Source organism: Idiotropiscis lumnitzeri, unplaced genomic scaffold, assembly GCF_059441095.1.
Source record: "Idiotropiscis lumnitzeri isolate Australia: NSW breed Sydney's pygmy pipehorse unplaced genomic scaffold, RoL_Ilum_1.0 HiC_scaffold_80, whole genome shotgun sequence".
NCBI classification, from domain to species: domain Eukaryota; kingdom Metazoa; phylum Chordata; class Actinopteri; order Syngnathiformes; family Syngnathidae; genus Idiotropiscis; species Idiotropiscis lumnitzeri.
The window spans coordinates 38,250-50,408 of record NW_028283618.1 but is presented as its reverse complement, the minus strand read 5'-3'; the positions used below and the strand labels follow the sequence as shown (position 1 = coordinate 50,408).

The following is a 12,159-nucleotide window of genomic DNA, read 5'->3' as shown; positions in this document are numbered from 1 at the left end:
AGGAACAAATGAAAGGCATCCTTGAACTTGGAAAAAAATCTATTTTAATTGTATCACAATATAACATTAGATTTTGCCTTTTTAAGACTACCCATAAAATGCCTACCTTTTTAAGACCACCCCAAAAAAAATGCCTACCTTTTTAAGACCACCCCCCCAAAAAATGCCTACCTTTTTAAGACCACCTTTTTTAGACATCATAGGAACAAATGAGACATCCCCGAATTAATATATATATAGATAGATAGATAAATAGATATATATTTATTAACAGTGTCACAATATTACCTAAGAATATAACCTTTAAAACCCCCAAATAAATACCTACCTTTTTTGGACAACACTTCCTTGGCATCACCAGAATTAAATACATCTCTCAACTTGGGTGTGGACAATGTATTTTAACAGTACCACATTTGGCAAATGTTAAATAAACCCTGACATGAACAAGCATTTTGCTTCCTTCAACAGCAAAAGCAAACGTTTGCTGCTCAAGTTGCAAATGTTAGCCGCGCAGTGAGGGGCTTAAAGCTCAATTCTCTTTAAAGTAAGCCATATGTTGGATCTAAATTAAACTAAATTAACTATCCTATTGATGTCGACGGTATGATGACACTTACACCTGTTTTTTTAAAATAAGTTACAAAAGAGCAACCACTAAATAAAAGAATAATATAATATGAATAATAAAAATAATAAATGAAGTAAATAGATCAAATTTGAGACAAGTCTGCAGTTTCTCCTACCGACTTATTATGTCATCAAAGGATGTCATTTATTATACGTAATAAATATATACATTATACAGTGTGTGCAGCACATTATACAGCGAGAAAGTAGTGGTGACCTGTGTCTATAGCCTCTGATCAGAAACAATCCTGTTGTGGACATAGAATTTAACGGCCTTCCAGTCCCTCTCAGCAAGGGCTCCCGGGGAAGCTGCGATGCATCTCTCGCAGTCTGCTTTTCCCGGGGTCTTACCCGTGCGTATAAAGTCCATCAAAGAGTGTTCAACAGCCTTAACCTCTTCAGTTGACCACTTTCGTTTGGGTCGATTCGTACCTTGAAAAGAGAGTAAAAACACTTAAAGCACAGATACTTTGGAAATTAAAGACATTCTTGACTTTCCTCCCTGCCCAATAGGTGTAGTCTCTGTGCCTATTGTTTTCCAAGAACTTGGGTTGACCTGAATAGGTTGTCAGTGAATATAATCGGGGCTGCGACGATATTACAAAAAATATATATTTTATAATATATAAAATAAATACATCACAATACATTTATCCTTATTGATAGCTTCTTTTTGTTCTCAAACAAATCACAGCCGACACATTTGTTGTTGATGCTACCAGCAAAAGAGGATTCTGAATTAATCATTAAAAAAACAGACAAGGCATTCCATTTGGAAGGTGAGGAAAGGAAAGGAAAATTCACTTCATGTTAATTAGGTGTTGAACTGTTCACTTGTGCAGTACGATTTCATTTACATTTTTTGTTGTTGTCTTTTCCTACCACACCAGCTTTAGGCTATCATCTTATTTTTCTTCTTAAGTTCTTTTACTCAGATTAACTAGGTAACTACAAGAGGAGTTTACGTCAACTCAGGGTGATCTGCAGGTCATTGCCTGTGAATATTCTCATTCATGCAGGTCATTTTATTCTGAAGGCATTGAATCAATTGCAACTGGACTGTTCTGTTTGACTAGGTTCACATTGAAGAGAAATGCAACCCGGATTGGATGGGTTTTTTTTGCCCATATATGACCTGCATCTTGTTTTTTGTGATAGTCTGATTAAGATTTTTTTCAAATCCAACCTGGGTTGCTTTTATATGTGGTCCTATTGGATTTTTTGCAAAGCAACCACAATCTGAACAGCCGGCTCACATATGTACATCCTTGATTTTACTGATTCGCTTCACGCAGGCATAGACAACTGTTTGATTGTCCGTGAATCTGCAAAGTTGTAATGAGTCACGGTATTGGCTTTATATTTATCTTTAATTTAATTCCACTTGAAACAAAGCAAAAAGTGCACATTTGTCATAACTGTAGTCACCACATAAACGGCAATGACGTAACATTATCTTTAGGGGTGTCTCCATGAAACATCAGGAGGTTATTTTCACATCTTAACACTATTTGTAAGGCAAAGGCAATGCAATGAGTAACTATCCCTGCCGAGCAGAAGAGACTGGACGTAGTAACTTGTGTCTGGCATGAAAAGGGTAAATGAGCATTTTGTTTCCCTCTTGCTATTCAGTTACAGTGTCTAGAAACTTCTACAACAATAATTTAATTTACATGTACAAGGCACAGGAGACCTAAAAATGATAGGACATTCTTACCTCGTGATCCTCGCTTCTGTCCAAGTTGTCCACCTTTCTTATCCTGAGGTGGAGGTTCCTCTCCTGGAAAATATTCATGGGAAATAAAATCATTTACAATGCATCACTAGCCTATTGTCATATCATTAAGTGGTGAAAACAAGGCATGAGTTAATATTTTCATTCTGGTACAATTTATCCACCCATTGGGCAACACTACTTGAGTAACATTGCCCTAGCTCGTTGCAAGAGGGCTCTTTTTTGCGAGTCGCTTTTTTTTTTTTTTTAATTTTCAAGTCAAAATTCTCAATTTTCAGCTCAATATATTCATTGTTTGGTGAGCCAGTGACATAAATGTAAAAGTCAAAGCCATGTTTCACACACCTGAATGCTGTTCTTCTCCAGGTTGTTGTTTTTGTCGAAGAACTGAAGCTCCGCCTGGAAAACATTCATAGAAAATGACCTCGGAGAAAGAATGAGCCTCTGCAACTTTTGTAATTGTATGCCCATCCAGCGTCACTGTACAGAAACATTCATAAAACAAAGCAATAAAATTCATGTCGAAACACAGGACACATAAAACAAAATTCTAGCCACCAGAGCCTTGATTCTGTCCAAGCTGTTGCTTTGAAGCACCTTTTCCAGGATCCTCCCCTGGAAAATAGTAATCAGGAGCAAAATGATGTAGATAGCTTGTCTAGCCTACTGACACCTCATAGGCAGAGAAAACATGGCAGAAATTCTCAAGATATATTGGTTCCGTTTATCAGCCCATTGGGCATCACTAGATCAGGAACATTCACCACCTATCTGTTGGTGAAAGTTATACAGCAACATTACTGTTAATAGAGCTGACGGACATATTTGACTGACATATTAGTTAGCGACCATCAGGACACGTAATCAACATGCAAAATTCTTACCTGCTGAGCCTTGCTTCTGTGCAAGCCGCCTCTGTTTTGAAGCACATTTCTTCTTCTGATTAACCTGTTCCCCTCCTGGCAAACATTCAATTTGGCACTGATGTTATTTTTACATGCAAACCGACCGTCAATGAAACATAACTTTAATTTACAAAAAAAATTTCTTGTCTGGCACACAAATCAGAAGAATACCTGACATATCTGCTGCAGCACCAAGATCATCATCTTGAGATGAAGAGCTTTCTTGCATTATGTCAGTTTGGTCTTTATGGTGACAAACAAAGGCAGATTAAGTCAAATACCAGTGAATTTAAATTATAGAGGTGGAAAGGCATCTTATCCTTAGAATAATTTTCTTACCATTGGGGCAAATCACGATTTGATCCAGGCTTTTTCCCTTAAATTCTCCTAGTCTGCCCTGTTCACAGGCCATCAAGACCTTGCTTATCTTTGCCAATTGCAAAGTTCCTTCGGGGAGGCGATAAAATTTTCTGTGCACCCTGATGTCATGTCCTAGAAAGTCTGCCAAAAGATCTTGTTCAGTGTCATTGAGATTGAGTACTCTTGAAAGAGTGGCCACTTGTTTTCTCAGTTTAGTGGAAGACAGAGTTGCAGGACTTTGGGCCCCACAGTTTTTAGCCAACTCCCGGATACAGTCAGACCCACGAAGTCTTGTTCCAAACCCTGGTCTAGCAAACAAATACATATTTTCACCAACACCACATGAGCTTCGCTCCTCAACAAGTAGCTCGAGAGACTGCACCATAGCAGGAGTTAAGATAATAGGCACCTTCCTGCCGCGCTTCCCACGAATTTCTACACGCTCAAAATGTTGGCAAAGCTTTTTTTCCAGTCCAGTCAGGGCGTCTCCAACATCCTCATTAAATGTTGACTTATCCCGTGTGATAAATACTTCTAAGCTCATCTTCGAGACTTCACCTTCGCGCCTTCTGTTGAAAAAGATTATCTGTGCTAATATAACTTTAACAAGATTGCTCCAATTCCTTGAGTTTTTTTCGTACAATAATTGCTGGTGATATTGTTTTTGCTTGTCCGCCATGTGCATGTGCATTTTTTTGACATCCTCTGCTAATGGTATGAGCTTCGGTTTGTTCCACTTCTTCTCCTCCAGTGTGCGGTACGCAGCAGAAGAAATCATTTCGTTCCAGGTTAGACTGTACATACGCCTAAACTCTTCGACCACCTGCCTCTTTTCGTTGTTTTGTGTTGAGAGGGCTACAGCCTCCATAATGTCTGCAACCCTCTGGATGCTTTGCCCTAGCTTTGTAGCTAGTGTGGGTTTCTCAAATGTATTGATCTGATCATCAAAGCCAGCTACTAATTTCACAGCTCGAATTACATGTTCAAAGTGTTGTGGATTAATATAATCCTCCAGTGTTTTTAGAGGGGTCACTGTCCTTCCGAAAATCACAAGTCTCCCCAGTCCTCGCATAATTTGGCGGATGTTGTCGTGCTGGGAAGCAGTTTCACGGTGCTTGTTGTACATTTTTTCTCCGACTTTCATGATGTATTTATCACCTTTAATAGCAAGGGTTATTTCATCTTGAGTCATCTTATTCACTAGGGCCCATACTTTCGTGCTCACATCTTTAGGTGCTGGTTGAGCAGAAGCACACAGTGATTGTATTCTTGTTTTCCCCGGTAATGTTCTGCGAACACTTTGTGCAAGCACGCACCGTTTCGCATGCTTCCACATAGACTTGCGCTTGAAGTACCCAAAGCATGCAAAACAATGCTGATAGTCCTTTGGATTGCTCTTGCCTTCACTTTGTTGTCTACAAGCTACCAGTGTCCCTTCTCCTTTCGTGAGTGCATCAATGTTTTGTGCTCGATTTCCCTGCTTGCGAAGGAGATCCAGCAGATTTCTCCTTTCCTTCGACTTTTTGGGATATATCACTGCATTGGCAACTTCACTTTTATCCTTATGTTTCCGTTCCAAGTGTCGTGCAATTTTTGATTGTGGTTCCCTGCAGTAAAGGCAGTAGTTTTTCTTCTGGTGGTATTTTTTAGATCCATCTACGTTTGTAACATTAGCTACAACAGGAGAATCACACTTTTTATCAGACCGTGCCTTATGATAGGATGTTTTAAATCTAGTGTAAGTCTTTTTCTTTCTTCTTTCAAACATAGAGTCATCTGTGTCGTCTTCTACTCGAGAAATTTTGATTCTCTTGTCACTCTTTTTCTGTCTTTTTTTGGTCTTCAGTCTTGATTCACCTGAATTGTCTTCTTCACTCACACTTAAGCAACTCTTATCACGCTTTTGGGGTCTTATTTTGGTCTTCACTCTTAGACTTGAATATCTCTTGTCACTCTTGCGCCTTTTTTTTGTCTTCAGTCTTCCATCATTAGAATCTTCATCTTCACTCAAACTTGAGCATCTCTTGTCGCTCTTTTTGTGTCTTTTCTTAATTTTCAATCTTGATACCCCTAAATCCTCTTTGTTGCTAGAAAACAACGTCAGATTGTCGTGCGTCCCTGTTTTTAGCTGGGGTTCATAAGAGTCTTCTTCCCTGGAATGTATTTTTTCATCTCTGCTTTGTTCTGATGATTCGTCAGAATTGGCCTCTGATGATGCTGGTACATACTCATCCCCACTGCTGTCATTGGAAAGTGACACTTCAGAGTTGTCCTCCAGCATTCCTTTGGTCAACTACAACAGGACAGAGACATAAGAATCAAAACAGATGCAACTTCACATCACAAGTCTTCCCTAAAATAGAATAATTTATTAAGCTGACAATACAAAAAGGACAATACAAAACAAAATTTGACTCCTGTGACTTCCATTTAAATCTGACAATTACAAATACAAGCATGTTCTGAAGAACATAGGAGCTATACTTACAAATACACTCTCTTCTCGTGTTAAGGGCGGAACCACTATTTCATCCTGCAACTGCCAAAATTGTAAAGGGAATTATTAGAATTTTAGTTCAAGCATTTTGAAAGTATAACAGACAATACACCAGATGTTATTATATATACATAACAGGCTATGTTACAGCTTGCGCTGTTGTGAAACTATATAAAGTTGTATTGTATAATTTAACATTATAGTATTACTATTTAAAATTAATAATAATTAAATATAAATATGTAAAAACCTTTTGGGGCTCGTTAACTTGTGGAAGAGAAGATAAACCGCAATCAATGGGGGAAAAAAATGGATGGATGGGGAGATAAAGGGCTGAACGATTTATCGTTTTGGGACCGAAATCTCAGACAACGCAATATCGAGATCGTCAAAGCTGCGGTTTGCGTCACACATTCACGAAGCAGATCACAAAAAAAAAAAAAGAAAAAAAAAAAAAAAGAAACAAAAGCCTTGTGCTGTTGTCCGAAGCCCCGAAAGTTATTTCTTTCCCCCCTGCTTGAGTGCGCAGCGCCAAGCTATCTTGCGCCGCTGGACTATGGACTTTATTTGTACTATAAGAAAGTCCGTGCACAGCAGCAGCATCAAGCTGTATAATGACAAATAAACGACCGCTCTAACACGTAGCGTTTTCTCAGAGGCGGCAAACAAAAAGCAAAGTATAGCGTTAGTTGTACAGTCGACTTTTCACAGAAGTCTGGTTAGAAACGCGTTAGGGTGGAAAGCCGGCAGCAATTAACATAAATGTTATCTTGCAATCAGTACGTATCTAGGCATAGACACAATAAGATGACGGCTATAATAGCAATATAGCAGACGCTCTGCGACCGGAACACGTAAACGGATGACTTAATCATGACGAAGAGGTCCGATGTCAAACGTATAGTAAATATTTATAATCTCATCAATAATATTTGCACCATAGAGTATTGGGTTTTGAGATCTACACAATAATAGGTCTCAAATGTATATATTTTAAGCAATTTTGCTTTGCTAAAGGGACAATGATTTCATTGACATAATCTGACATTTATGTACAAAGAAAATGTACATTAGTACAAAATGTAAAACAATTTGGGCTTTAAAAAATACATTTCAAATACACAATTACACATAAATACAAAAATACAAATTTATAAAACTATTTTTTAAAAACTTGGAAAAAACGGCCCTGCTCACGAAATCTCTGAAGTGTCTTTGCATTATTACAGTAATAGCTTTTATTGTTTTTACTGGTATAATGGCATGCTCTGTAATGTCTGTAAATGTCACTGTACATTATGCAGAAAATCGCAATCGTAATATCTGTCAGAAAAATGACAAGTTTTTCCTAAAATCATTCAGCCCCAGACAGAGAGAGAGAGAGAGAGAGAGAGATGTAAATTAATGTTACACTTGTCCATAAACAATCAGTATAAAGAGATTATTATGCAAGTTAGCAAAGAAAAAGGCTCGCTGAATATTAAGGAATGTGAGTGTGTTGCTCAGCTGGACAAATGTAAGGTTTTCCCCATGTGTTGAAATTAAATTAGATTACATTACAAAAATAAGGTTGAAAGCCAATTGAGAGCCAAAGGCAAAGTAAGTAAGTCTGTCTTTTTCTCTGTTAAAACAAAAATTAAACCAAAACAGAATAACATGAAAAAAATGTTGCCGGGGAGACCTCATTAAAAAATTTTCATGTTTTAATTTCCACTTTCCATTTTAAGATCTCAAATATAACATATCCTACCTTTACGTTCTGTTCAACATGACAGCTATCCATTACATCAGCAACTGCAACGAAATCACATGAGAGAAGAGCATTAACCAGGTTCCTAATGAGCTAACAGCAGCCATGTGCCTTTATTATAAACTTTCACCTCACCATGAAAATTATTAGAGTTAGCGCATCCAAGACAATAAAAATACATAAAGCCATGATCAGCCATGCTAAGTACACGAAACATCTTTCACTGAAGATGCACAACTACTTGGAACAAAGGTCACTCAGTAAAAGGATAAGTTTGGCTCAATTCCATCTGTTACATTATTTTATTTGTTGTAGTTTTCTGTCAGATTCTCAAGGAATATGGTTGAGGTAATTCAAACATTGGAGAAAGCCCTTGCGCGATGAAGAACCCACTTGTGGTAAAAGCCATCAATAACAAGCTTCCTGAATTTGTGAAGAAAGCAAAGCTTGTCTTTATGGTCAATCGAAAAAATAGTGTCACGTAAGTCAATCATTTTGATTATTATCTTGCATTTCTGAATGAGCAATAGGATAACCTCAAGAGACTTGAGCATCTCAAAAGCACATAAAAGCTCTGACAAGATGGATAACAAACTAACACACACAAAAAATGCTGCGACTAAATCCATAAATGATTGTGTTGTTTGTGGAGATGAGAATCACAAACACCATGACAAGATCCTACTGAAAATGTTTAAGGTCTGAAGACATGCCCAAAAAGAAGGTATTGCGAAACGGAATGATGTATGTGCCTTGAGAGGCACGTCCATGGTGGTGGGTGTAAAGACCAGTACATGTGCAAGAATAAAGACTGTATGAAAATGGGCTCTTCAGATCGCCACTACCTCCTTGGCTCCAAAAGTGAAGCTAAGAAATATGAACGAGGGAAAAGCACCGCAGGGAAAAGACAGCGGAAATAAAAGTCAAACAGAGAAACAAGAAAGATTCTGAAGTGAACGTTTTCCAGCTATAGCAGAAAGATGCAAAAAGGCTGTAAAAAGGCCTGGAATAAGGAATTCCACAATGTCAAACTTGGTGGTTCTCAAAGAAAGTGGACTGCAAGAGAGTCCAGTCCTGATGATGTTGTTGAAAGTCCTGACTAATGCAGGACAAAATAAAGTTCCTCTTACGTGCGGGTAATTGTGACACAAATCTAACACCATACTGTAGATCAGGCATAACCAAATGGCGGACCTCGGTCCGGATGCGGACTGACTGATGGTTCGGACTGGACCCATGACCAATTTATGATAAATGTACACGAACAGAATTTTTTTTCAGGCTACATTCGCAAATGTGGTCGCTTCTATTACGGTAAATGCGTCACTGATTTGAGCCAATCAAATCTTTTGTTTCTGATCCACTGCCAAATGTGCAGCAGACATGAAGAGAGTGCTTGCTCAAAAGTTAGCAAGGTCGATGCGTGTTGTTTTAAAAATGAATGGACGGAGAAATTGATGTTCATTCTGGCTTCAGCCGGTTTAAAACCAGTGTGCGTCATTTGCTCCGAAACCGTCGCACCAACACGAAGTGCCACTACGAAACAAGGCACTGCTCTTTTGCTCAAAGTTGTCTGCTGAAGTCTGAGGAGAGAGCACGCAAAAACATCGAACTTTGAGTGCAGTCTTGCGGATTTTTACATTTTCCATTTTCGTTTACAGCCAGCGGCATGCAAACGAATGTTCACTAAAAGTATCATTCATGGATTTTGGGCAAACATTAAAAAAAAAAAAAAGTTCAGTCAGGGCAGTTGCGAAGGAGTGCTAAAATGCGGCTAACAAAAATTATTTAAAGGAAAACACAAAGACCAGGTATGTGAAATAATCAACCAAATTCTAAGCCTTCCCTTTTTTTAGGCGGACAACTCTTTGATTTCAGGAAAAAAACGGGAAAAGACATTAACTCAATGCTCAGCAGTTGATTTATTTCTGCAGGAGATATTTTCCTTTTTTTTATCTGCAAGTGTCGCCCTTAAATCCTTTAACCTGGAGCCGCTTACATTTTCTTGAATGTGAAATAAACCCCTTATATTTATTTGACTGGGAAATGTGTTTAATGGTAACATTGTTAAATATTTAGTATATAAGTGTGCTCTATTTAAAATTACTCTAAATATTAAAACTATATAAAAATGTGAACATAGGCTAGACCAGTGATTCTCAAATTGTGGGGCGCGCCCATGCTGAGGGGGGCACGTGGGACCCTGAGGATGCTTTTTTTCCGCCGTGGTATGGCTGAATGATGCATTGTTTTAGGACCGAAAAAGGCGATCTCAAACAACACGAGTTTGAGCCCTTTGACTCTAATTTTTGTCTTTTCTATATTATGTACATTTTAATAACTGTGTTTGGTTTGGTAAAAAAAAAAAAAAAAAAAAAAACTAAATATTTATCATCTCATCAATATTTGCACAACAGAGTACTGTATTTTGAACTCCTCACAATAATAGTCCTAAAATTTATATTTCTTATCAATTTAGCTTTGTTAAGGGATATTTTATTGACAATCTAACATCAACATACAAAGAACATGCACATTAGTACAAAATGTAAAAAAAAATTGGTGGGGGGGCGCGAATTGTTTTCTTCTTGGTAGGAGGGGCGTGACAGGATATAATTGAGAAGCACTGGGCTAGACAATAAGGGAAGTAGGACTTTGATTCGAACCTTTTGATTGGAAGAAATTTTAGTAGTGGGCCTCTGTGACTTTTAATTGAATACCCCTGCTGTAGATTCTGCCTACAGCACGGAGAATGCAGGGATCTGTGATTTATTCCTGATTTTGATTAATTGAACAGTTTATCAAACGCATTTTGTAGTGATATTGATTACTGGCCTATCCTGACACAAATTAGATTTACCCCACCACTAAGCCCCCACCACCCCTTCGTCCCCCAACTCACCTGCGCCGTCAAAAGTGTCACCACTGGAAAAGAAATCTGTGCCTTCCTCCTGTAAACAGTGACACAATCAAAGATCATCAGATCACAGAACTACTTTCACTTTACAGCCTCAGACATTTTAAGTGTTGCTTACCAGGAGTGTTAAACTCACTACACTTCACATATAGCATAATTTGTAGTAATATTTACTTGAAAAAAAACTTGTCAAGTTTTTCAAGTAAATATCACTCCCCAATATTTGCAGTGTATAGTTTTAACCCCTGGCTTACACAACCATTGGGCTATCATATTAATCAGTTTGGTCATTCAGTTTTAACAGACTAAAAATCAAATAATTTATTGTGTCATAATGTGGCTTTTACCAAAATATACCGTATCTCAATGAACAATATCTAGAGCACCTACGCGAAACAGGCCTATACTAAAAAAGTACAATGACGCATGTAAAAAAAAAAAAGTAAACCGCATGACAATGGAAGGAAGATGAACTAATCATCATCATCCATCATCATCCTGTCCTCTGCTTCTTTCTCTTTCGCACTCATCGTGCATTCTACTTTACACAGACTTTAGAAGCTTCATTATAACGTGTATTTCACAAAAACAATAAACCAAATTAATGGATTCAACTGTTTTACTCGACGCTGGCGCGTGTACAGGCCGCTTATTAACAAATAACTTAGCATTAAATATGCGGCAACCATCCTGGAGAAGTTCCACCACACTGACACAAAGTTAGCTCATTTTACATTGCTCGAACTCCCGTGTGAAAATTGAAGGCAAGTAAAAAGGGAATACAAAAATAAAACACTTACCATTTCTCTTGAATGCCCGGCAGCTTGAGCCCAATGTCCTGTACTCTCGATGCTTGTGGTTAGTCGAGCGAATTTGCCGATAAGCAGGTGAGCGGTCGAAAAGGGAGTGCTTGTTTTTAACACAGCACACACCACCGTAACAGCGAACGTAGTTATCAAGAGCAAAAAAGAGAAACTGGTTAAGATTTTTCAATCCATTATGCGGCCAAGAACTCATGATAACTTATATCTCGTCATGATATGTTTTTTCTTGAAACGACAAGTGATCGGTGAATGGGGAGGAGGGGGCAATTGTTCGACTTCGCACCAGTAACGGGAGAAAGATAGTACGTTTGGGGACCTCTCTGTTCCACACAAGCATACAAGTAAAAGAGACACACAAGCGGCTGTCCAGTTAAATCGCAGCCGCAACACGGCCACCAAATTAGTTATTAGTTATTTTTTGTACTACTACCTGAGCTTGCTTAGTTGTTTTACTTACTTTCTATTTGGTCTGTTTTAGACATCAGAAATGTAATTATGGTAAACACATACTTCAAATCAATTACCCCCCACGCCCATTTAT

At 38.2% G+C, this 12,159-nt stretch overlaps 1 protein-coding gene across 5 annotated transcripts; it reads right to left on the bottom strand.

The window, feature by feature from the left end:
- Positions 1-817: 817 nt before the first annotated feature.
- LOC148315607 (uncharacterized) lies at positions 818-11,795 on the bottom strand. 5 transcript variants are annotated; one of them, XM_088287451.1, is made up of 8 exons: positions 11,595-11,795; positions 10,780-10,828; positions 3,442-3,513; positions 3,250-3,324; positions 2,924-2,980; positions 2,711-2,845; positions 2,348-2,410; positions 818-1,062 (listed from the first exon to the last, which is right to left on the bottom strand). In XM_088287451.1, exons 1-8 carry the CDS (start codon positions 11,595-11,597, stop codon positions 854-856), a joined length of 663 nt encoding a protein of 220 aa, XP_088143577.1. In that variant the 5' UTR covers positions 11,598-11,795; the 3' UTR covers positions 818-853. The 5 variants fall into 5 exon arrangements, with proteins under 5 accessions (XP_088143577.1, XP_088143576.1, XP_088143579.1 ...); XM_088287453.1 differs by having other exon boundaries at positions 892-1,062; positions 2,711-2,764; positions 2,963-2,980; positions 11,595-11,631; XM_088287450.1 differs by lacking the exons at positions 10,780-10,828; positions 11,595-11,795 and adding an exon at positions 3,610-5,151.
- Positions 11,796-12,159: the final 364 nt, after the last annotated feature.